Source organism: Tinamus guttatus, unplaced genomic scaffold (assembly GCF_059628265.1).
Source record: "Tinamus guttatus ecotype Peru unplaced genomic scaffold, ASM5962826v1 Tinamus_guttatus_pri_ptg000164l, whole genome shotgun sequence".
NCBI lineage: Eukaryota > Metazoa > Chordata > Aves > Tinamiformes > Tinamidae > Tinamus > Tinamus guttatus.
In genome coordinates this window covers 399,253-426,404 of record NW_028288698.1, presented here as the reverse complement: position 1 = coordinate 426,404, position 27,152 = coordinate 399,253, and the positions used below count along the sequence as shown (strand labels likewise).

The 27,152-nt window shown below is 41.5% G+C and overlaps 1 protein-coding gene across 1 annotated transcript in view; it reads left to right on the top strand.

Annotated features, from left to right (window-relative positions):
* The first annotated feature begins 11,109 nt into the window (after positions 1–11,109).
* Positions 11,110–27,152, top strand: part of AIG1 (androgen induced 1) — a 123,798-nt gene continuing 107,755 nt past the window's right edge. Inside the window, exon 1 of the mRNA XM_088522781.1 lies at positions 11,110–11,273. Within this exon, the coding sequence (XP_088378907.1) occupies positions 11,133–11,273 (141 nt within the window). The 5' untranslated portion in view covers positions 11,110–11,132. The remainder of the gene's footprint in view (positions 11,274–27,152) is intronic.

The window sequence follows — 27,152 nt, the reverse complement described above, 5'->3', positions numbered from 1 at the left end:
TCTAGCTGTAAGTGTTGGAGTCGTCCTGAAGCTGCTGGTCGCACTGCCTTGTTCTTGGCGCTGGTATGCTACGACACAAATGAGCTTTTGCTATGTTCTCTGTAGAGCTATTGTTTAAAGATGTGCTCAGGAAAGTCACATGCACCCATCAAGTTAACTCTGTCAATGAAAAAGAAATAGTGAATTCAAGAAAACGTATTTTCAATTGCCATCAAATTACCTGCAAATATTTATTCAAATATTTCAATGATTTTTGACTGAAAGGCATTTCTGGGAAGGGAAGAGGATTGTATTTATGGAACTGTCTCAGGAAGAGCATTCTTCCCTGCATCCTTCTTCCCATTTCTTACTCTTTTCTGATTAATAGCTTAAGGCTAAAACACTTAAAATGAGTAACACAAGTTCATCTCTCTGCCTGAGAGAGTAACTCAACTACGAAGCTAAAAATTCACTGGTATAGGGGAATGCATTAGAGAGAAGGCTCAGACTAGCTCTCCCATTATTTTATGTGAAAGCATTAATGGCCAGGCTATAGGACAGCAGAATTGTCTCCTTATGACACAGTTGCCTTTGCATAAAACAAGCAGCCATCACGCCGGGTCACAAGGAGCCTTTAGCTCTGCTTCAGAGGTGATACATGGAGGCTCTTGTGTCCAAAACAGATAATATTTTATTACTTATACAAAATACAGAGTCAGCAAATATAACTAAAAGATCTCTTACCCGCCAATACATATGTTTTAGCCTTTTGAAAAGAATAAGAAGAGGGAGGTACAGATTCCAATATCTTCTGCTAGATGAAGAACTGAATAAACCTTTCTCAAATACACTTCAAGATTGCTGTAACCACTCACTGGACTATGCATGAGGAAGGGAGTTCATCTTCCTTGAGTCCCGTCCTTGGACAGGACTCTCTTTCTGGAGGCCCACACTTAATCTCAGTGGAGACCAAAGGAGCATCAATGTTTCCTCTGTGTAAGTTTGATTAGTCTTGGGAGACAGACCAAAGACATGCCTGCCACACTTCTGCCTTAAGGAGGTAATATGGCCCTGGTGCTTTCTCCCTTTTCCTTCTGCTTTTGCAGTTACCTAATGTCATAAAATGGAGAGTGGGAAGCCAGTAACTTCATTTTGAATCCCTGTTCTCACACCTGAAGGCAACGGGAAGGGAGACTTTAAATAACTTCTGTTTGTCACAGCCATTTGGCCAAAAGAGTGACAATATATTAAAATGGAAATCTGAAAAAAAAGAAACAACTTCTACAGATTCTGCATGGTTATCTAAAAGAAAACTGTACTGTGCTACAGCTACAGGATAGAGTAGTGATAGCAGTCACAAAAGGTGGTAGCAATAGTACCTTTTGATTTGCAAAGCTCTCTGTCATATCATAAAAATAAGCTTTATCTTCTGTCAACCTGTTTATGAGTGATAAAAATGAGCTAAACTAGGAATGATCAGGGAACCCCATTCCCTGCTACTGAAGTATCATACAGTAAGTGCAAGAGACGGGTGGGGTAAGTGCTAAAACAAGGATGGAGAATATGTGCTGCAGGGGATCAATCCACTGCATTAACAGCTAATGGCACACTCAGTATTTATCCATTATTTATCACATAAATGAGTATGAACTGTCTAGACTACAGAGGTGCTCTCATAACAGACTGGCACTGATTACTGAAATTAAAAAATGAGAGCAGATCTTAATAAATTAATTGAAAATTAGCAAATAGTAACAATCTCCACACGGTATGTCTATTCAACCTAATAACACTGGGGAGAGGACTGTTCTTTTTAATGAAAATTAATTAATCCATTGCTATAATTTTCCAGAATAGTGCAAAATCTGAAGGAATGATAGACAATTTAGGACGCAATCACTTCCTGTCACTACCACATGCTTTCTTTTCCATGCACATACTCATTTAGAGATGCTTTTTGTTTTGCTTTGGGTATTTTGTTCATTTCTTTCTTTTCCCTTTCAACTCACCAGCACATCAGTGAAAACTAAGAATACAAACACTATGTTGCTCATGCTACTGCAAGAAGACTGACCTGACTCAAAATGTATCATGTACTGGGCGTAGCACAGAAACTACACCCTATTCCTGCACTGGTTTAGATGTTTTAACAGCGTCAGAACACCGGGATGTTGCATGAGCTCAGATTTGGTCCTGTCTCATTCTCAGGCAGAAGAAAAAGGGTCAAATATTCAATTTAGATCCACTAAAGATGTTAAAACTGGACACAGGTTTGGATGGTCAGTTCAATTAGGAAACTTTACAGATTAATTTTAATAAAGGTATAGAGTTATTTAGGCACACTAGTTTGTTCATGAGGAGTAGAAGAACTGTATCAAATGACAACACGTAAGTGTTCTCATTATCCTAAATACCTAAAGAGATTACTTTTCCATTAAGACTATGCAGCCCACAGGAATTTAGGTAGTCATTTAAAATTAATACATTGAATGTTAGTAGTTTGCATTCACCTGCAGTACACCATGTCCCCCTCACAGACTAGTAGGAGACTTACTGGAGGAGAGGAGAGACACCATTATAAACCAATTAGTAACATTTTAATCGGGCCTGTTGGCCCTGGAAAAAATAAGTGGGTGCAATTCTCCCATCTGAATCCATTAAGCTACGCTCAGCTCCATCGCATGCAACCGACTGTTGTCCCATGCTGAATCTTTTACCGGCATAATAGATACAGCTGGATATGTTTTCTGTGACAAGGTGAAGAATAGGAGGTTTCCTCACCTTCCAGCTGAAATGCCTGAATTTATAAAAATACCTCTCTCAAAACTGTGTTATAACCATTCAAAATGTCATTTACTCTAAAAAGAAGGACATCCTTTATATTGGGAAGCCAGCAAGAAAAACAAAGCAAAAATACTCACAAACCCTGGGCTTAGAAAACATAAAGGAAAAGGACAGCTTTGCGATTCATCTAATCCACCTGAAACTATGGAGAATCTTCCAAGGTTTACATTAAGTCCTGAATCCCAACGTGCCATCTGGGTTGCTCACAGATAACAATGGCATAAGTGCATGAAAATGCCTGAAAATGGGATTTTTTTTTTTTGCAAATTGCCCAGAAATATAATTTCTTCCACCGCCACTCACATAAAATTTCTGTCAAAAAAAGTCTTAAACATTTTCAGTTATTCCTAGCAATTGTCCAAATTTCTTTAACTGTGTTAGTCTTATAATGACAGTAACTAGTCAGATTTACCAGATACTCCAAAAAATGGCCCCATAATGCTTTCAGGGGTATCCTTTGAAATCCTTACTTAATCCTTATCATATTTACAGCCTCTGAGATTACTTCCAGCAAAGCCATCCTAATTCAGCCTCTTCTTCTAGTTTATTCTGTGGTACTTCTTTAGCTAGTAATCATACTGCCAAACCTTGAAATAACGCTGCTCCACAGACTGCCTTCTCTCCACCTGTGAGGTGTATATCTTTGTGTTCCTTTTACAGGCAGGATGGCAGTGGCAAAGTGATTTGCAGTTAGTCCACACACTCAGCGAATTTAAGATTTGGGGTCAGGAGCTGTGGCAGCCAAACATTTCCCAAGGATATGAGGCACTAACTTTTCTTCGAAAACATCCATTAGCACTTTTTATTCCAGTGTGCATCCTCTGCAGTGGTTTCTATGCCTTGTGTAGGTGATGTCATCCAGGAAAGTAAGGATGTTATTTCATTCATGTGCATGGAAATTCCCAGGACATATCTGTCTTAAAATATTTTGATTTTTTTTGTTCCAGCAAGTGGGTAGCAAAAATCATAATGCACAAAAAGGCAGTTATGAGAGTGTTCAAAGTCATTTCAATGTTTTCATTTATCTGTACATGGGTTTGTGGCAGATTTATCTAAGATCTCTGATGGCTTCTGTCTGAAGGCTGGTCTAGACTTTCTGCTTTCCCTTTTCTTTTCTCCTTTAATGCATAATATCATTCTCTCTTCTGCAATTAATGTCAATTAAATGATCATCAGACATTACAAATATACAGAGGTGAACAAACAGTCGGGAAAATTGTTCATAGTTGTTTCCCTAAAGAATTCAATATTTGTAGCGCATCGACAGCTGTGTTTGTCTCCCTTCTCACTTAATCATTTTTAGGGGCTTGTGGTGGTGGTTGTTTTTTTTCTTCAAGTATATTTAAAGAGAGACTTTTAGAAACAGAGACACATAGCAGATTAGTAAGAGAGGAAACTGCAGAAACACTCTTCTCCCTGCTACAGCTATAATGGCTTTGTGCGTCTAAGAACAATATTTGAAAGAAGCTAGAAGCGCAAAAATGAATGAAGTGACTTGTCCCTCAACATAGCCCCCAAAATAACTACAAAGGAAAAAAAAACATGAAAAAAGATACTCCAGAGATATGAAGAAATCTGACCTGAAGATATTTTTTCTTCCTGTTCTGCTTTTCCAGAATATGAATCAGATTTGACAAAACATTTACTACATGTGGGGAGACAAAAAAAAGCATCCAGGAAAACCATTCTACGGAAACATCTACAGAGCAACAGCAGCAGAGTCTTCCTAACGTTTTTAGCTTAGAGAAGTGTGAATGGCAAAAGGTATCAAAAGGAAAGATGTACAGTAAAAGACAGTTTCTGCAAGTTGTAGGAAAAACTTTTTGAAAATGAGCACTAAGTTAAAAAAAAAAAAAAAAGATAGTAGGTTGAGCAAGAGCGGGTGATGGAGAAGGCCTGGTTATTGCTGCGCTATCTGGCAGGTAATAAAAAGCCAGCAGTGTAACTTTCTGCTAAAAGTCACTCCTGTCAAGAGCAGGGAGCTGGCATATGATAAGCACCTCCTGCAGGGAAGTCAGCAGATGATAGCAGAGCCTCAGGGTTTGCCAGGCAGCCCAAAAACGCTACAGGTCTCCACCAAGCCCTCAAAGCCAAACCAGGTAATAAACTGGCCGTGTGAAACCTTTAAGACAGAGATTGGTTTCTATTGTTGCTGGTCTGCACCACCTCCCTGCTGCTAAATGAGATGCTCTTAGGATCCTGACTGTTGTATTAGATGCAGCCATCTCTTGATCAGCTAAGCCCTGCTGTAGCTGAACCACGTAATTACTACCAGTTTCACAATAGAAGATACCTCACATTTACTTGATTTTACAGTGCTGCCCATTCAAGTTAGTTGTTAGAGAAAATAATCTATGGATGCTTAAAAATTAGTATATTTTTCCTGTTAGATGTCCTTAGAAGTCCCAGATGTAACTGATATATAATTACATACTTACAGTTGTAAAATACATGATTAAATATTTGTCTTTGCTGAGAATAAATTTCAGTTTGCATATACAACAGGAGTATTGCTAGTCCAGTCTTAGGAAACTTTGAGGTAGAAATAGGTGCAGTTAAATAATTCTGCAAATTTTCATCAGTAATTCAGAGAAAGAGATTTGTTTCAACTCAACTCCTAGACTGTACAAGTGTTCAGGATGAACTAACTAACATATCTCTTCTATGTGAGCACAACTACCAAATTGGTGTAGGGCCCCTATGCCATTCTTGCTTCATGTTTCTCGTCCCATCCTTTGCAGCGGTGTGCAGGGGAGGGAGCACCGTGCTGCACGTGGGGGATTTAGGCCGTCACAGAGATTGATCTTAAGATCTTCTAGAAAGCTGGGGCAGGCCTGGTGAGTTATGTATTAATCACACAGGTACCTCTATTTATATTAAAAAGCCACCCGTGAACATTTCTTCTGTCAGGACTGTCTTTTAAAAAGAGGGTCTAAGAAAAGGTGGACACTTAGCACGGTTATATACAGGGTTAAATCTTCTGACTTTATAATTATTTGTGCATTTTTTTTCAAGAGCAAGAAAATGACTCCTCTTTCTCCATGGCAAGGAGTTCTGCTGTTTATTGTTCACTCCTAAACACTACTGTGTACCCAACCTCTTCAAGGATTTGCTGACGGGTATCTCCAAGTGCAGTGGGTAACCTTTTAAAACTGGACTTCAGGTAACACCTAACTGATAGATCAGGTGCTTTGAGCACATAAACCATTTCCCAAATGCTATGTTCATGATAGTTCATGCATGTATCCTGCAACAGATGAACATTTGCATTGGTTTAGAGAGGCTTCCGTTATCTGTGAAAGGATAAAATACTCCTGATCAGTCCTGCTCTTCCTCAGAGCACCTCAGAGGTCTGTTAACTCCCTTTCTTGCTCTAATACTGACCTTGGTAATCATTAGAAAGCATATGAAATGAAGAAATAAAAACCTTTACAGTTGATCAGCTTTACTGCATACAATATATCTGACCTAAACTGAAGAAAAGTCAAGCTGCTTATCCACTTTCTGCCTTACTTACATATTCACAACTCCTGGTTTGCACAGTAAGACTTTTGCTATATAAAAACTTCAGTGTTGGAAATGCTAACTTACCAAGAAGGCTGAATGTAGCGGATTTTATCTGCACATTTCTCCATTACAGCAAGAAAGTTCATAGACTTTCTTTCAGACCAATGTAAAGTTTAGCTTTCACAAAGGATGAATGGAGGATATTTCCAAGGCATTTCAATTGTTTCACATATCTCCTGTTTCTAGCCCTGCTCTACTCCCATTGTTCAATATGTGGATATATACCATAGAGCATTCAGTGCTAAAGATTTTCAGTTAATAACTTCACTCTAAATCTTATGCCTAAATTTAAAATTAATTTGGCAATAATAAAATTAGTCATCATAGATATAGCTGCAAAAAGTATTACTAAGCACGCCGGTCTTTAGACCTGGCATAAGGATGGCTATTTCACTTTCATTTTCTTTTTTTTCTCCATTCTTCCACTTTTATCCTTTGTATCCGTGCAAAGTTAATTTCCTCATTTAAGAAAATTTATTGGGACTGTATCAAAACTTGCATAAAGGCCAGTGCTGGTATCAACAATGGGCCCAGTTACAACAGATAAACAACTGCCTTTACCGAAGATTCTGTGTTGAATCCTCCTCTGACGTATGTGGCCATCTACTACTTTCAGCTGACAGTTCATGAGACTGCAAAACTATATATATTGTATGCCTAAATAAAAAACACACATTTAAGAACACTTCTAAAAGCTCTTCTGCCTTGGGCATAGGTAAGCATTTCTTCAGTACTTGTCTGTGGGTTTTTGATTTAGAATGCTTCAAATTATTACACCTAAATCCACTGCAAAGAAAGCTTAATTTTTGCATATCTGCTCAGGTAGAATCAAAGTCACAGCCTCACACATCCAAGTACACTTATCTTGGCACAGCTGGCATACCCTACCTCAGATATTAGAAACCGCATAATCGTGAACACACTGCGACAAGGCAGTATTCACCAATTTCCTCTGAGTTCAAGTGTGTATTATTACGTATTATTCTTTGGAGGCAGCTTCTGGCAGCAAAATTCCTTATGAACAACTCGTTTCCATTTAAACCACTGCTTAGGAAAAGGGATCTCCTTGTTCAGGTCCCAAAACACCTCTCAAAGACCATTCACCCAATTATTCTTTGACATTCAGAAAATGCATTGCCGACCAGAAGATCAAGTGTATTTCTTTAAAAAAAAAAAAAAAAAAAACATCTTAAGTGTTCTCACCTGCTAGCGTGCATCAAAAAAATTAAAACTTGAACTCAAAATTGTTACACTGTTCTAAGTGGCAAAACAGCAAAAAGGCTATGCTTTACTAATTTATAATTACTGGGTGGGAAACCCACCTATACACTCTCTTTTTTTCCATCCAGTCCTCTGACATGTGCAGGCATCTCGCTTCCTCCTGCCTGCAGTAGACAGCATTTCTCAACCTCGCCCACCCCAGACCTATCAGTGCTGCTCACACTCTTTCCTTTCTAAACCTCGTTCCATCTCCACTTTATGGTAAGTATGACCTATTAATATAGGTCATACTCGCTCTCGCAGTTTGAAATAAACTTAGAGTATGTGACTTATGAAAATTCAGTTGAGGGTTTGCACAATTTACATATATGCAAATATTTAAACGTCAGGACCCGAAAAATCACAGGTTAGCCTTGAATATCATATATTAAATACAGTCTATCTTGCTACATAAGGATTTGATCAAAAGCCTGAAATGAAAAAAAATTTACAAAGTAAAGAAAAGTTGCAATCATGCAGTTGAAATCATATAGCCAAATAAAGAGTAAATTAGCAAAATTACTCATTTTTACTTTGCTGGAAAAATTTAAGACCAAATCCCACAGGAGAAACAAACCCACTGCACAGTCACAAAAGAGCTGCCTGCTTTTCAATAGCTGGGGAGTATAAACTCCACTGTGGCACATAAGGGATAATGGCAGCCTACAATCTAATTAACCCTCATTATAATACTGTCCAGAGATTCAACAGATATTCCTTTAAAAAGGACACAGGCACAAAGGACCCACCCACAAAGGAGTTAAGTTTCCTTTCAACGGTCTAGAAATGCTAAACAAAGAGGAGTCTGAGCAGAAAGAAGCTTGGCTGAGCCTGGCATGTAAGCTAGGCTGCCTTGAGATTTTCTTGCCTGAAAGAAAAAAAAAGGGGGGAACAAAAGTGTTTACACATTCCGCTTCACTTAAAATTTCTTGGCCTACAAGGCTGGGTGAACATTTTTCTTCATATGAGGATAGGATTTTCTGCAAGCTTTACTGAGGTCTCTCTGGAAGAGTGGATAGTACTAGTAGAATTGAAGTATCAGTCAAAATGGAGCTCTCTAATTGGGTGGTTTTCCACTTTTTTAACGGTTTTAAGGAAGCTGAAACCCTGGAAGTGTTCACCTGCATGTGACTAAAAGGATAACAGGGAATGGCAATTAGCAAGTGATGGTCAGTGTGTATTAATGTCTGTGATGCCATGTCAGCAGCACAGAGGAGACCCAGGAGTGAGTTCCCCTGAATAGGAGCAGGAGGCTGAGGTTAGAACAGCAGAGGACATAAACTGCCTACGAGTTAGACAACCTAAAAACTCAATGCTGTAGGCTGATTGCAAGACATGAGCAGGTACATGTATGTGCTTGTTAGCAGTCATGCTGCTAAGCCAGCATTATAGTTCAGATCAACAAATGCACTTCAGACTTCAACGTGTTGATCATCTGCTTTCATACTGTTGTGCTTTGATTTGTATCACGACATGGCCTCAGAATGCAAGCTGGCCTCTGCTTGGATGAAAGCAAAGCAGCAGGTGGATTTGAGGTCCATGTTCACTTAATGCACTCCAGACATTAGTGAGTTTTCCGTCCACAGGTTCAGGTAAGAACTAGCCTGCGATAAGGCCCCTAGCAATACATACAGCACAGGCATCAGGTCCCTACTGCTCTACTCTATAGATCCACTTGTGTTGGGGCACTTTGCTAATCTTATTTGTCTGGTCTATGCACTGTAGACCATAACATTTTATCCTGATGGCAATTACACTGAACCCTAAGCCTTCAACGAAACTGGACTCTTTTCAGTCCGAAAGACTAAAATACATACCACAGACAACAGAAGACTCTGATTGCCTCATGTGCTTGCTGTGGCTGTAAACTGATAGGTAAGACAGCCTAACAGTCTAGCAGGAAACTCACGCTCCATGCTCCTAGTGGATTCTTTGGGCATACCTGACATACGACTCCTCTTCACAAGCAGACAACTTAGAGTATGCTAACACGTTTTAGGATAGGTGCTGGCACATGTTCCCCTAAGCAATTCTTCATTTTTTTTTCAGAACCTGAACACTATAGATACATGATCAAGAGGTCTTGACTCGATGTAATGAAAATAGGCATATTGCAGAACATATTGCAGAATCATTGATTCTTTTTGCCTCCCAGTAGCAGAATTGATAAAGCAACTTACTGTTCAATTGTCTAATTCAAGTCCTGATATCACTGCTACTTAGTGTTTTTCTTTCTGTAATATTATTTTTTCCAGAGGGCAAAGTAATTAAACTGTCTCTCAAGTTAAACACTTTAAGAGCCTTTCCTTTTCAGGGTGAAGAAGTCTGAGCGCAAGAACCCCTTAACGGCACCTAACATCAGAGACTCCTTCAGTGGTCAAATCTGTCAGAAAAAGCTGTCATTCATTCCCACTAGACAAGGAATGGTATTGATACCAATCGCTGAAACTGCACAGTGCTCCCTTATCTAAACGCTGCCTTCCACTTTACTGGAAATAATGGAATAGGATGTGGTCCGAAGGACACCCCAGAAGATGCCAGGCACTGAAATTCAAGTCCTTCCCGTGACCATGTGGAGCCCCTTCTGCTGGCAAGGGTGTTTTGTGCCGTCTCAGGGAGGAGGAAGCCACGCTGAGTCAGGGCTGAGGGCATGAACCTTCCCAAGGCCCTTCTGGGCACTGGGCAGGGTGACAGAGGTTGGTCACAACCAGCAACAGCGCAGAAACTGGTTCAACATTTTCATGCTGGGATAAGGAGGCCCCTGACTCGAGGCGCTGGCGGGCATCAGGAGGCGCCTCTAGGTACCGCGTGTTCATGAGGTGAAGGAAAACAGAACAGGAGACGCGACGGACACGAGCGCTCCGCAGAGGCGCACACGAACGGGCCCCGGACCGCCCTCCGCACGCCCCGCGGGCCGCAACCCGCCGGGGCCGCAGCCCGGCACGCAGGACTGGGCCCTCCCCGCCACCCGCCGGGGCCGCAGCCCGGCACGCAGGGCCGGGCCGGGCCGGGCCGGGCCGGGCCGGGCCGGACCCTCCCCTCCCCGCCGCCCGCCGCCCGCCGCGGTGACCCCGCGCGCAGCTGACGCCGCCGGGCTCCGCGCTGACGCGGCGCGCGGGCCCCGCCCCGCGCCCCGGGACGGCCGCGGTGCCCTGCGGGGGCGGCCGCGGCGGGCGGGTCCCGCGGCCCCGTGCGGTGACTGGCGGCGCGGGGGGCCCCGCCGCAGTTTTGTTGTTGGCTCCCGTTCGAAGCGGCGCGCGGGTGTCCACAAGGGCTCTCGGGCCACACAAGTTCACGAACACGCTCCTTCCCGCCCGCCCAGCCCCCCCTGCCCGTTCCCCTCGGCCGGGCACGGCGCTCGGGAGCGCGCCGGGACGCGCGGCCCCGCCGCGCAGCGCCCGTGCCCGCAGCCGCCCGCGGCGGCACCTCGCGCCCCGCAGAGCCGCCTCGGAGCCCGGCGCCGCCCGCGCGCAGCGCGCAACATGGCGCTCGTGCCGTGCCAGGTGCTGCGCGCCGCCATCCTGCTCTCCTACTGCTCCATCCTGTGCAATTACAAGGCCATTGACATGCCCGCGCATCAGACCTATGGAGGCAGCTGGAAATTCCTGACCTTCATAGACCTGGTAAGACCCCCCGCGCCAGGCCGCCGCGGGGGCGGGCCCGGCCGCTCGCGCCCCCCCGGCGCTCGACGGCAGCGCCGCGAGGGGGACGGCGACATGTTGTGACCCCCGCGCCGCCCGGAGGGGAAGGGCAAGGGGAAGGGAAAAGGGAAGGGCAAGGGAAGGGAGCCGGGCGCCACGGCCGCGGCGGGGAAGGGGCGCCTGCCATCCTTCCCCCGCGGCTGCCGGACTGCAGCCGCGTTTGTTCCTGGGAAGCGCCGGGAGCTGGGGCTGCGCCCAGGCTTTGGCTGCCGCCTCGCAGTGGAGGCAGGGAGCGTGTCCTGCTGCCGGCCTGGCCGCCGTGGGAGCCCTTCTCCAGCAGGTGCTGGCGCGAGAGCGGCTTGAAGCCTCCGGAGCGACTCAGCCTGGTGCATCCAGCCGGCCCTGGTGCCAAGGGCCTCCAGCCACGCGTTGAAGCACAGGTGTTTCCTTCCTCCGCTCTTCTCAAGGGTCCAAATCGTGAACCCTCTTGGTGTGGGAGGCCCGTAGGCCCTCGCTGCCCCCAAGTCCATGGCCTTGCCGCCTCGGGAGCGGAGTTGCCTTGTGGTTCGGAGATAAGGTAGCACCTTTCACTTAGCACGCAGGCCAAAGCAGGGCTTCGTTTATTTTTATTTATTTTTAATGAACCCACATTGGAATTGGGCAGCACGCTCTATAGTTCCTACTGAGTTACAGAAATCTGTAAAAAGAAGTCTCCATTTCGCAGTTCCCTGGCAATAACGCCTTTCCCAGCACCCCCTTCCAGTTTAACAAGTGTTGCTCTACAAACAGCCTGCGCACATGATACCCAGGCATTAGGTCAAGTTAGTGAATTTGGAAACCAAACTCCAGCACTTAACCTAGTAGGTGAGGGATGCAAATTTCTATATAAGTTCTGTTTTTCTTTTTTTGTTGTTGTTTTGTTGGTTTTGTTTTGTTTTGAGAAAAGAAACAAGTTCTTATTTATTTATTTATTTAACCAAGACACTTTTTACTGAGTGCCAAATAGTGGCTGGACCTGTGAGGATCTTTAGCCATAATGGGTGCTTTTACTGCCCTTGTGAAAGGGTGGCTTAAGGTTTTGCTTTTTTTCTGGAGTGCGGTCTAATGACTAAGGTGGTTTTTTTCCCTTTTTTTTGCAGTGGGGGCTGCTGAGCAGTACCATCAGCATCAATCAGCTGGTACTGATTGATACAAGTTAGAGTCAAATCCCATTAATTTAAAGGCAGAACTGTTGACTTTGGTGCCATTTGAGTTGGATGTGAACCAAGCAAAGCCAAAAGCCATCAACCTTGTTTCAACTTTTTCTCTGTTTTTATAGTTCTGATAGTCTCTGGAGTATTCAGCGAACTACTGTTTGTCATGTGTTGAAAGTGACATTTGACAGTGCATCATATTATTTCCCAAGAAATTACAGCCTGCTGCCTATGACAAGTTTGTGTGGATTTTCCAACTAAAGCATGCACATGGTTCAGACTACTTCTGGCATGGTCCTGAGGGCCAAGTAAATGTGTCATGTTTGCTAAAATAAAGACTAGAAAAATTACTGATTGCAATTAGTCACTTCTGTCCTTTAGCCCACAGATGTCATGTGTCAAGCCTGATAGTTGACAAAAGGTTGCTAATTCCTAATAGCCTTGATTCCTTCCGAATGGTGGACACAACTGCTTGAATGCCTTTCCTGCTACCTACCAGGAGACTGCTCTTTCCACCTGTTAACAGTATTTAATTATGTCCACATACCTCAGGTAACATCTTACCTACGCAGATATCTCTCTTTTTGTCCCCCAGGACAACCGAGAGACTTCAAGAAACAAAATTCTGTTAGATTCCTGAGGGGGATTCCAGGAGGAATGGTGGAGGATGTTAGGCACACTTCCAAAATCCTGTATGCTAACTATGTTTTAAAAAGCTCGTCCATAAGTTTCGGTTTCCTCAGCCATGTGCCATGTTCCTGTGTCAGTCAGATTCAAAGGCTGTCTAGACAAAATATCAGCAATGCCAACATCTTGGCAGACGTGTTTCTGCTACAGATTGTACCTCCACAAGTAGAGATTTCATCTTTGACATCACAGAAGCACATAGAAGTGATTGCAGTTTCCAGAAAATGCTACCAGTTTTTGTAAAATCGAGTTTATGAATTGAACGTGAAAGCTAGTTTGGGTTTTTTTTTCCATGTATCCAGTTGAAATGGGACATTTCATGCTCAGCATCAGTAAGTGCCTCAGAGATTTAGATAGCTGGCTTTGCAGAAGTGCTATTTAGTTATTTGCATGTAGCATAATTTTGAATCAGATTATGAAAAACTAGTCTAAATTCATGTAAAGTAAAAACTCTACAACTCCTTTAAAGTAAAACACAAGACAGAGCAAAATGTTCAAAAAATGTACTAATATGAAGAGTTGATATATAGGTCTAGCCTGTTTATAGCGTTTGAGCATTAAGAGGAATTTGTTCAGTGCAAAGCTAAAGACTACAAGATTCTATATAGTATAGCATGGCAATGCTGTGTTGTTTGGAAAGAGGATAAATGCTTTTAAATCTTTTAGAGAAGGCTCTGGCTCGCTGCTTCTCAAAGCTTGCATTTATCTGCTTTTCCTGTCTATCCATGATTATACAATAATATATGAAAGGTTAATAAAGGTCACCTGGTGAAGATAGAGATGTGGGGAGATAGAGGACACCTGTAGAAGGTTAAGGAGTTCCCTGCTCCAGGATTGGCCACTAGGTTATTTGCACTCCAGGATTGGTGGGAAGGTTGTTGAAATACCCTGGATCTCAGGTTTAGAAGGGGCCTCTGCTCTTCTGTTTCCCTACAATATAGTACATGTTCATCCTTAAGTAATGTTTACTTAGCTGTCAATGTTCATGCTTAATGTCTCCTGTCTTTGGAGCAAAGAGGAGAATAAGCGTTACTGATCACTGTTAACTGCTGTTATGAACTGACTCAGTTTCTTTGCAGTTATGAATGTGGTAGCCACACTCCCTAAAATACCCATGTTGATAGAGGCATCTGTATTTATGAAGAGATGAAGGCTGTATTGGAAATATGTTTTGTCACTACACTAGTGATGTTGTTGCTAACATAGCATTTCTCCACTTCCAAATTCTTTAGAAACAGTAGCATTCTTGTCTTCATTTTATAGAGTAGCAAACGAGGTGGAAACTGGTGACCAGTTGCTTCCAAGATCAGCCAGTAGACCAAACAAGTCAAACTATTGAACTGAATATTCGAGATGCTTTGTAACAACAACAAGCTTCAAAGTTAGTTCCCATGAAAAAGGCAAAGAATCAGAGTGAGGCTATTTCAGAAGATCTGTGTAAACCCTTGTGTGTAGCTGCCATTGTTAGACTCAGATTCTTCACCTACAGGTTTTGGTGCTTCCATCCTGGACTGCTGCACTGATCCCTGCACCACAACCCACGAATTTATCGTTGAGCCTTGTAGGAAATGATGGGTTAGAATGAAAATGATGACGTTATGAAAGGATTCTTTGCAACAGGTCAGCCACACAAAGTCTTTTAGGACTTAGGGGTACTTCCTGACTTGTTCCACTGTCTGTTCAGCTCTGCAAGCACTCAAAGTAGCAAAATTAAAGATAACTGGGTGACATACATTTGTTCTGGAATCCTTTGCACCAGCTTGTCTAAAATAGATTTCCAATTCTCTTCGTTACTGTACTGTTGTGAAGAGAGGAGGCTAAAAAAAAAAAAGACAGAATTTCTATTCTGGGATGAAGTGGAACCTGGATGGTCCAAAGGAAGAGGATATATCTCCTTAACAAAGGGTACCGTGGTCTAAATAGCTTGTATTTTTCATTGTGCAATTTCTATGAAAACTTTATTCCTTAAACAATGCTAGAATAAAACAAGATGCTAGTGCATATACATATAAATACAGTCATAAAATACAGTTAGAACTTTTTTTTGACTTTTAAGGGCCGTCTGAGGTACTGGACAGGTCATTTGCAGAGACACAAAACAGGGCTAGGATTTTAGAAGGAGTTTCAAGTGTTATAGCTTGTTAACAGTCCTACTTTGAGTAACAGAGTTAACACAGGTCTTCATACCTTCTGGTTCAGGGCAGCCAAAGCTAGAGAGGCATTAGTTTTACTTATATACAAACTTGTCTGGTCTCATACTTCTGTTATTCTTTAAAAAAGTAAAGCGTCTGTTTGCCTGTAGTTACTTAAATGCATGGCCTGGCAAACTGGCTTCTGCAAAAAGCAAGTATCATCTCTGTTCTAAGGCTCATTTTTGCTAGTATGTGCAGAAAATTAGATTTAGATTTAGTTTGATTTAAATAAATTTAAATTAGTAAGCTTTTTTTCCTTTGGAAAGCTTGAGAGAGGTATACTAGTAAGAATAGGAGTAGAAACTTGAGTTTGTATACCTGTTGTTTAACTTATTAGTGAATTAGTTAAGTTATACAAGATACATTTTCTAGATAAGAAAAAATGCAGCAACTTAAAGCGGGGATAAAAATTATAGATGGGCTATGTCCAAGTTCAGTTTAATCTTGATAGGAATTAAGAGGATCAGAAAATTTCAGAGGCCAGAAGTTACAGAGTAGAGATTAAATTGTTTTGTTTTGTTTTCTTAAGTAAAGGTCAATAAGGCACCCTAATTGCAAACAGCCAATTTAGTTATTCCGTGATATAAAATAACATAATCTTCGTATTAGCAATAGATGTATTCGTTACCTTATAAAATCACAATGCCTTAGTATTAATAATAATGCTTAGTGCTATTAATAATAATAATGATTACATCCACTGTCTTGCCACTAATACTAATTAAATTATAGTAATAAAAGACAGATTTTGCTCTTTACCTCTTCAAGGTAAGGCTGAATTTTAAAACTAACATTGATTTTCTTGGTCAATCATTAACCAGATAATCAAATACTTCGTAAATTCTTTTCTCATATATAAATACTTCATATCTAGTTTGTGTGGTATTGTCTTACATTGGTGATTGTCTGTCATTTGTGATTGGTTTCTGTAAACTCTTAGTTTCTTCCACATGAGGTTCCTGAACTTGCACAGTTCCTAGCTGGTGTCTGGAGATCAAGAGGTGGTTTCTCTTCTTCCAAACTGTGCCACCGACTTGGTGTCAGAAGTTGAACACGCTTCATTGCAAAGAGTGCAGGTTAAACTTACCGTAACCCAGGCGACACAAGCGAAAGTGGGCTCCACAGTCTGTAGAATGTAATTACAGGACACTTTTACCAGTTTTCTGTTGCTGAAATTAATTTCACTCTGTGCTTTTCTATTTCATCATCTGTAAATTTACCCTGGTAGTCACAGGGTAACTGTGAGTGCCTTTATCAAGTATTTTATTGCTTTTGTACAAAACGGTTACAGAAGTGTAAAATATTATTATTTATTACTCCCAGAGGTAATTCATCACCACTTCTAAATATCTCAGTGTTCTCTACAGTAACAGAGAATGCAATCACCAGTGTTTTTATCAGTCTACAGAGAACGAGACTAAGAGATTGCTTTTTGAAGAGTAACAAGGTGAGGTTTCTTAATTGTGTTTAATGCATTTGAGAGGAAGGGAATGATATATGTAAGAGAGCCTTTTAATAAGTATATGTTTCAGAGTTTCCTTTTTCCTTCTCAGGCTGTAAATATGTCAGAGAAATGGTTATGTATTATTGCTGTCAATGCACTAATAAAAATGTAATAGTATCGCCATTTCTCATTCATAGACCTTGTTTTCCACTTGCTTTTTGAAATGCTGTTACAGATTGAGTGGGGGTTTGAGCATTACATTGAAGAGTCCCATTTCCACATTCCACATTAGCATGTTTTTTATTTTACAATTGGGCTTTAAAATATTGAACCTTTAATTGGGGAATTTGGAGGAAAAGTAAGGCTGTCAGGTCATGTTTGGGTGGCAGCAGGCTTGGCTAAGGAGAGAACAAATTGGGATTGCCTACTACTATTATGGATATAACTAACAGCAGTGATGTTATTTCATAACCTAGGTAATAGAGCTGTATTACGAAACAATGACAAATCTGTAGAGTTTTGCCAGGACAGTTTCAAATGAGAACTTCAAGTGAATTTTGTATTGCCTTTTGATAATAGTCTTATATACATTGCATTACATTGGGAGGATTTTCTTTATAATTTTGTTTTGGTATCAAGGATAACTAAATTATTCTTATAAGCCCTCATGTGGCAAAGCTCATAACATCATTGCTGTACTTTAGATGGCTGTTTAAGCAGTGACAACACATCTAGTGTTTCTCAGGGAATTCCTGTGTGGAAATCAAAATGGAGGTGTTGAGTTTCCCTGATTTGTTATGAATGTAAGCCCACAATAAAATACCAACTGATGTATTTTTGACATTATAACTGTATTTTTGTTATATCAATGAAGCCATGTAAGCTTATACAAGAAATACATTTTGTGAGATGGTCCTTCTTAAGTTCTACTAAAGATGTATATAGCCTATTAAATCCTTAACTAGGATAGAAAATTTCAAACATAGTGTTTTAAATTAGATTTTAAAAAATTGCTGGAATCTTTGCAGCTACAACAACTTGAGGATATATAGAAAAACTGTAGGGTAGAAGTCCGCGTGGGTGTTTGTTTTATCTTTAAGCTGGTAAAAAAAACAAAGAAAGAAAGAAAAAAAACCCACAATCTTTATATCTGAATGTAGAGAACCACTGAAATGATAAAAGTTAAAGTCTGGAACTTTAAAACTGTAGTAACCTCAGTAATATTATTTTACTACAGGTTTAATGAAAATCGAAATATGCTAACATGCCACAATACGACAAAATGACATAAAGTTATTTAAAGACCTAAATGGAAAAACTCCATGAAATTACGTAACAAAACCCTGACATTACACTCTCTTCACAAATATTTGGCATTGTCTGTTGATTTGTTTGGGGTTTTCTGGCAGTATACTGCAAAATGTAGAGATGCTGCTGCCTAGAAAGAAGTTAAGCTTGTGTGAACTGCTGGGAGGAAATTAGAACCTGCTTTTCATTTATTTGAAGACTTCTGGCAACTTAGGTCAATCCGTGCAATTTACCCTCTGGAGTTTGAAACAAACATTTGAATGGCTGATGCTTTTTTCCCTGAATATCTTGTCTTGCCACTGTCCTTGCAAGCATCCTGTTTACAGTAGGATTTTCCATAAAAACATTTGCCGAAGGGTACAATTATATCATCTCCACTGAAATCTATGCAACTGGGATAGCTCAGGTATTTTTGCCAGTATCTGTCATGTTAGTTTTGAGCTGTTGGAGGACACGCTGCGGTATAGCGTAAGACAAAGTGCTACTGCTGGATTTTACCAGCTTAATGCTGAGTGTCCTGGTAAGGATGAACTTGAGCAGAAGGTGCGAGTGGATAAAAGGATAAATCTTGTGGTGATTACTTGCTAACTTACCTTGCCAAGCAAGGTGCAAGTAAACCATATCTGAGTGGGCAAAAAGGTAGTGGTGATGAGGATGGGGAGGGTGCCTTAGTTCGTTTAATTGAAACAGCTTAAATGAACTAAACCTTACTTGTCAATCTCGAGGAATGTTGCATTTGTCTGTTGTTAAAATCTTTATTTTTAAACTTTTTTTTTTCTTTTTCGAACCTGAGCGTGAATTTACTTCAGCTTTTTGAGTGTGTGTGCGTATGCTCCATTTGCATATACTTTATCAGGTGTCTTTAAGCCTTCTGGCGTGGCACCACATAATAATAAATAACTATTTTTTACTTATTGCTATTATTACTAGAATCAGGTGGCAGCAGGAGTTCCACGTGCAGAGCACAGGTGGCATATGCTCTTAAATGCACTTGTTCAGATGCAAGAGGAAGGGAAAAATGCTGTCTTTTAATACTATTTTATAAGTTGATAAAATGTCTGAATGCAGAAGGGATGTTTTCTCTGTGAGGCACTTGGAGAGTTGATGGCTGAAGTGGTAGAAGCGTTTTATACAACTAACATTCAGCCAAGCATCTCTGTGATGCTGAGGTACTTTCATAGGACACTTTGCTCTGGAGAAGATTGGACTTTTTATGCCCAGCTACTTGTTCCAGCTCAGCCCTCTGAAGGAGTTAAGCAGAGAGAATGGGAGAGAAAAGGAAGAGCCCATAGGAAGACCTCGTACCTGGAACAAGTAGGTAAGAGAGCGCATCACACTGAAGAAGCTGGTGTAGCATCAAGCTGTTATTTGAGGATTTGATTGGCAGCTGTGAGGGTGATGTGAGGATCAGATGTGGAAATCAGAAGTAGCCGGTGTTTCTTGTCAAAACCTGCATGTGTGATCTCCCTCGCACATTCCCTCTATGGCCCTGTGCTCCATTTCTTCCCTCCGCACGGCCTCCCACGGGCACCCTCGCACGCACGCGTACGTGGCGCGGTGCTGCGTCCCTGCGCGCTGCGATCGAGCTCAGCACCCTTGTGCACCATGCAGGGCACTTGCAAAGCGTCGCCCTTGCCTGGAAGCCATGTGTGCTGACAGATGCAGAGCTCCCCGTTTTCTGTTGACTTCAGCTCTCACGTTGAAACTCTGTACTGTGAAAACTTCCCTGACCTCAATTTACTTGTTATAGCTGTGTTCCAAGAACTGAAAATCTGCATGTGTGTTAGCCGCAATTAGCCGCATTCCTGTGCTTTCCAGGGCAACTCTGGGGAATGCGTGAATCATGAGGAAACCCTGTACCTTGTACAATTGGGGCACAGCACTGTGCTTTTAAACTGGCATTCGGGAGGCCTGAAGGGGATTGAGGGATTTTGCATATGCATCGTGGTGTAGATTTGATGTAATTGTTTACTCGTGCTACACATCATATGAAAATATTAAACTGCTTTCATAAAGTCCGTTCTGTTGTCTCTCCACACACTGTGCACATCTAGGGTGAAATGGCCGGTTACTGTTGAAATGAGTCCATCTGGCTGATTAATGAACCATAGTTAGAAATTATGGTGGTTTGAGGTACAAGATACTGTTAAGCTTTTGAATGTCGAAGAACTCCAGCTAACAAGAGGGAGCAGAGGGCTTTAAGGTCAACTATCTCATGACCTACAATGGCTATAAAGGGATATTCCTGTATTTATTAAGAAGCTAATGATGGTTTCTAATTCTACAAATATGATTCTAGAAGATAATATTAAAATCTCCTTGACTTCCATGTCAACCTAATTTCAGAAGCTGTGCACTTCTAAATTTTCAGGGATGATATTCTATGTTATTAGTCCTATGGCATTTCAGGTTAATTTTCTCATGGTCTAAGGCAAAAGCTATGAAATTGATACTGTCAAATGAATTAAAAGTTGTTTTGTTCCCCGTTAATGATGAGATTAGATTGCAATCACAAGATTTATTTTATGTAGAGGTGTTTTAGAAAAGAATGGGAGAGCCTCCTGTTACTCTTGGGATTTGAGCCAGATTTGATCTGAATATCTTGATTCGAAAATTCAACCTGCAACATAAACATAATCATGTTTATGATTCTTCTTTCAGAGTGTGCAGGGACTGACTCTGGGTATCTACTATGACCTATGTGACTGAAAATGTTCCTGCTTTGTCCTTGTCCACTCTTGCCCGTATCACTCGGTCAGGCTTCTCAGTTACAGGCATCTGTTCTTTTTTGCTTATAGCAACTGGTACAATATCCCCTCCCAACACCCCCATTTCTTCTAACCTCTTCTTACCCAGCACCATCTCCTTGATCTTTTATCAGTGTATCCCAGATCCAGTTGCACAACCAATCTTCTTCCAAAAGCTTCTCTCTTTCTGCCTAGTGTTTCCGAGTGTTATTACCACTCTACTCCTTAGACTCTTTTCCCACCAGCACATCTTGCTTTTTCTCACTGTTCATTCACTGTTTCATTTTGACCTCTGCACCCTCACCCTGCCCAAAACAAATACCTGACCTGTACCAAATACCTGAATATGGTTTCATTATAATGTCTTTTTAAATTATCATGTAGCCTGAATGAAGAACCAGTTGTCCCTCTTCAGAAAAGCTTGGTTTCGGTCTAGTGATAGCTTCAAAGAAGCAACTTTTGGAATCGTATTATTACAAATGAATATTGGTTTTGCTTTCTAGTTTTGAGTGAATTTTTCACCATCTGGACTACAGGAAGAAACACTCGTAAGTGCTCAGCATAATGGATCAAGAATGTAATGTTTATTATGGCTTTAAAATCCTGTTACTTTTTTTAGTCTGCCATGCATTTTTTAATGATAATTTTTCCAACTCAGAAACAGATGTTTGATAGAAATTGATGTTTCAATTGCTGTATGGGATAATTGGCAATCACTATTTATTCAAACATTTTCTGTCTTCTCTTTTTTACGAGTTATATATTTTTAATGAGATACTGAAATTATTTTAGTTGTATTTGTAATTCATAATAAGTAAACTGATCTCCTACTTGTCATTATAAGGATGGAAATAGCCTGTGTTAGTGAGGCAAACAAATATATTTCAAAATATTTCCTCATTATTACCTTGCTGATTGTTGCTGCTGTTAGTAGAAGAAGCTTTCTTTTTTCACGTGAACATACTTAAGAAGACCTTGCATGTGCGGGTGGCTTGAGAGTGCATGCAGGTGTGTGCATCAGGTGCATACCTGTTGTGAATCAGGATATAGAAGCAGAGGAAGGGAAAATCTGCATTTCTTAGTGGCAACTTTCTGCTCAGACCAACCTGGAAACATTTCCGCTCTTGTGAGGGGTTGCTGAATCCAGTAGCCTGGTAGAGATGAACCTGCTGCAGCTCCGGGTCCGAGGTTCAGCCAGAAGATAGAGCGTGGGCCCGCTGTGTGGGCACCCAAGCACATGGAGCCAGCGCGCGTGTGTACGTGGCTGGCCGTGCACATCAAGACAGGCAGAAACACTGTTCACTCTCGTAAACACGAACAGCACCTTCTCCCTGGCCCCATGCGGGCTGAGCAGGATGCAGGCGCGTCAGAGGGCAGTACGCAGGTACGAGGTGGATCCATCCTGCAGCTGGCCTGAGATGCTCTTTGGCACTGCCACGGGGTTTGGTAGGTGTCTCACACCGCTGCAACCAGTGCTTTCAGTCGCCTGGTGATAGAGCATCACGGAAAACGTGTGGGTCTTGTAAGGCTGCAGTCTGCAGAGGTATTTTGGCATTATGTCTGGCAGCCAGAGGGGAGATGCTCCTTCTCTGCTAGCCATACCCTTCTCCTTCGTTTGCACAGGAGTTTTGTTCAGACTTCCAGCTGTGTGTGGTACCCAGCACCCAGACTGAACTGCATGTGGATTAGAAATAAGAGACTTTTAGCACCTTGCTTGAGACCCTGAGTTGTTGTTTTTTCATCTCTTCTGGGGTGATAGTATAAAAATTACAAATTTGCTCAAAATTGCAAGAAACAGTCTCACAATACCTCATGGGAAAAAAAATAGAAAAAAATTAAAATTCCTGGTTTCAGTGTAGTTGAACTGACCAAACAAAAATGAAACACTTGATAAATTTAATAAAATACTTGGATAAAACCTACATTACAAAGGAAGTGGGAAATTGTTATGCAGAAATATTTTGTCAGCTGTTTTCATTGAAAACCTGCTTTATTTTTCTTTATCAAGGGCAAGACCACTGTCATGGGAGCAACGTAATCTTGAAAATTGCAAAACATCCGTAGTTATCCGTATTTCACAGGAATTTTATCTGTCCTGAGAGATAGTGAAAGCAAATTTTCATTTGAAATATAAAAGTGAAAGCAAAGAGAAGATTCTATAACAAGTCAGAAACTTGAAAACATGAACTGTCAAATCATTTTTCTTTTTTTTCTTTTTCTTCTATTTTTTTTTCCATTAACTACATCCTGTCTACAGGAATTAGTAAGTATTTTGAAGACATAACCAAAGAATAGTAACATGCTATAAGTGCAACCTACTTTTGACCAATCCATCCCTCGCAAACGTGGGATTTTTCCATGTTTGAATCTTGTCCTCGATGAGTATGGCTACACAGAGTTCCAGATACTTTGCCAGACGAAGAAGCGCGGAGCTAAAGCAGTGGCACGAGGCGCTTACTTGCACGGTGTCCCAGCCGGTGTCCCGAGGGAGGCCTGGTCGTGTTGCTAGCCCTGCTTCTCCGGCGCTCCAGCCTACTCTGATCTGCACCCTCCACACACTTCAGGATGCTGGCCTTGAATGTGTATTTTCTATATGAGGCTCGTGTTAGAAAAAGAAAAACATATCCATGATATTCAGAATTCTGTAAAGAAAGCTGACCTTTTTTAAAGGACTCTTTTAAGCCGGGTAGATGAGGATTCAGCACTGTGAATCAAACCTGGAACAGCCCCATCCTTTATTAATGTAATGTCTCCTGATTTATTGCAGGAAACTGCTGAATTGATTAAGTGTAACAGCAGTCTGCATAAAATGCCTGCGTGACCTCCAAAGCGCTGCAAATATAAGAGAAAATTTTTAAAACCTGAATGATTAGGTTATAGAAATTAAGCCAGATTTCAGTTTGTTGGAAATGCTGTTAAAATAGGAAGGTGGTTGGTGCCTATAAGGTGGCAAAGGATCTAGGCTACATCTACTCCTTAGCGCCTATAACGAGTGCTGTGGCCTGAAAATATGTTTCTACTAGGGTATCTTTTGCAGTTTTCCTTCTTAGTGATCTTCTTGAAGGAAAGCATAGGTAAATAGTGTAAATAAGTAGAAAGTGCCTATTCCAAATAACCGACCTTGTCCATTCATTTTTCAGATACTTATTTTCATATAGTTTTATTAGTTCCAACTTCCAAGAAAGAAGCAAAGCACGCGTACAGGGAGCACTTCGTTCAGATGAAACTAACACATCCTGGTAGCAAGTGTCTTGCTCGGAGTACAATTGCTTTGTAGTACTGGTTCACCTTTTGCTGTGAGATCTCAAAGCACTTGGGAAGTATTAACTAACTAAGCTTCCCAATATCTCTCTACAGAGTGCCCTATGCTAAACCAGCTGCATGCAAGCCACTGAAGTTTGCTGGATAAGTAGTCATTAAAACCCCTTCATAGAGCTAGCTGTGTCACATAACCTACATATTAAAACATGCCCCATCTTAGGTGGTCCACAGATAATTTGTGAGCCATATGCCAAGGGATTACTCCCATTCAGCCTTTGGGGTTTTGGGCAGGATGAGGTTTTGGGCAGGATGGTGTGGGGATGGAGTTGAGGTTGACTGTTCAAACAGGACTGTCCAGAAAATCAAACATAACCTCAGGTCTGTCCAGTCTGACACAGTGACTCTCTTGCTGCTACTGCTGCCCACAGAGGGATGGGAAGTGTGTGGATATTTGCCGGAGGGACAGCGACAGTGACTGCCGTGAGGGGATACGCTCTTAGCCACAGCTCGTCCTCCTTGGCAGGGTAGAAGCAACTTGGATCCACACTGACTCCCATTACATCCCCGCTTACTTCTACTCTCCAAGACAAGAACCATATCCTGTCTTGGCTTCACTCCTTCCCAGTCTTGCTATGGACCCTGTCCTCAACTCCGCCGCCGCTGCAGAGCAAGAGAAGGCAAGAAATAGGGTGCTCGTTTGCACCATAGGTCTGGCTAGGCATGTTTGACAAAGGAGGAAGGAATAGAAGCAGCAGCTTAGGTGGCATCATGTAGAAAGCCACCATAGGTGTTGAGAGTGGGTGGTTTCTGATGCAGGGCAGTGATGTTGGAAGGAAGAGGATGACCCTGCATCAGATCAGAGAGCTGATCCCTATGTCTGCCAAATTTAGAATATCCTCGAAGTCCTCAGATGCCACAGAGTTTTGGCATATTTGTGGACAGAAGTAGGTGTACCTGCACTGTGTAGCACATGCAGCACAAATCAGAAATTTCTGGGAAATATTGAACCTACTGGGATATATACTGTGAAGTTAACCCCTATGTGAGCCGTGGATATTTATCTAGAAAAATCAGACATTCAATACCCTGAACAAGTACCACAAATCCTCACGTTCTGCCTGGAGATGATCTCTAGTTGGAAAAGAGGGAAAAATGGATGTGTGGTAGCTCTAACTACATGGTTAACATGTAGGTTAACATGGGGGCTTCCACCCACATGACCTAGTTGTGGAACACCGGTGGCAGTTTCTTCTCTGAAATAATCAGCATGATATCGTCCATGCATGTTTGAGTAGGACGTGTATTTCTTTAGCTGGAAGAAAGGAAGGTACAGTTGTCAAGCCCAGATGGAAGCTTTGAAATATGCATGATAGTGGCAGCTGTGTGTGGGAAGAGTGACTTGAAGTGTGTTGAGGAGGAGGCTTGTTTACTGTGTTACTGTCTTCATGCAAAGTTGAATGGAGAGAGAAATGAGGAATGGATTTCATGTCCACGGACTGTTCCTTCAGTGCTGAACATTTTTTTCTTAAGTAGTTGTTATTCATTGTTTGTTTCAAAGCGTGCAAAGGATCAGTGAGTTGAAAGAGAATCTGAAGGAGACGGTAAAGGAGACTGCAAAAGAAGTATTGTCAGTGTTTCCTCAGTCCTCATTCCTTATTCATTTGGTCATACTGCTGATGTCCGAGAAAGTTCCGCTTAACGAGGATTCAGGATTAGATTTGTGGAAGCTCCCCTTTTAAACAGAAAATCTTTGTTTTCACCTTGTTTTTCTGAAACTAGGCCTTTATGCATTAAGTTGCCTTGTTGAAAAGTAGGTTGAGATTGTTGTATGCATTCTTTAGAGAGGAAAATGATGTTCTGGTGGTCTTTCCCAATTCTGATTTTCATATCTGCCCATATTTATCAGTGTATTTTGTAATCCATGGTAAACACTTAAGCTGATGTAAGATTTGAATTTATGTGATTGAGCGCTATTTTGCTGTTGCTGTTGTTGTTAATTAGCAGTGTTGTTCAGCTGATGGCTCAAAAGTCTAACTCAGCCCAAGGGACGATTCCATGCAGCTCACCATGCTTTTCTTAGGGCACAGGAGGAGCAGTCATGTAAGCAGATCGAAGAGCCCTTAAAGACAAGCAGGACCTGCATACACTCTGCTACTTGTTTCCTTATCATACACATTCATATGGGAGAAGGGGCCCAGGCTGCATTGGGCTGCCCCCTTCTTCCTGCTTGTGAACTCAACCTCCTCTCATTGTATCCGTGCAGCCCATGAGGGACTCCAGAAACAGAGATGCAGCCTTCATAGCTGCTGAGTAGATCGCCCTGCTTCAGAAAAAGCAGTGCAAAATCTCAAAGATTTTGAGATTTAAAGAGGAAATCTATGCATGATTTTTTTGAGTGTAGAAGAAAGGAGGTACCATAAAAAGTATTGCTGGTGTGTTGAAGTGGAGCATGTATCGAGCTAATTCACAAACTCTTTGGGGTTTTATGTTTATGTTTTTCAGTCATCTCAATTAATCTTTCCTGTGGGGAGAATAAGTGTTTATGATTTACTCTTTCTCATAGAAGAATACTTTCCAAGGGGGGTTTTATAATGAGCACATTTTTCACATTCCCATCCCAGAGCATGAAATTCATATTTTCTGAATAATTTCCTAATATCCCTTTCAGCTCTGTGGCCTAAAATGATCTTTGACTCAATTAAAGAAAATTGGTCTAAAAAGAAAATCTGAGGATTCAAAATTTTATACTAGATGAAGGATAGCAGGAAGATGCAACTAAACCATACTGACAGAAACCTTGAACATGACAGAGCAAGATTTGGTGTCAGTTGTTTCAATGTGTGCTACTCCTTTGTTCATACTGCAGTGGATCCCAAGATGGGAAGACTTTCTTTACGCTTTGGATTCAAATTAGGTAGCGCCTCTGTTGCTACAGGATCTCAGTTAAAAAGGGTGAATAGTTTCCTGATGCACCTAATTTTGAGAAGAGCTGCCCTTTTAATCTGTATTCAAAAATGTAAATCCTAAAT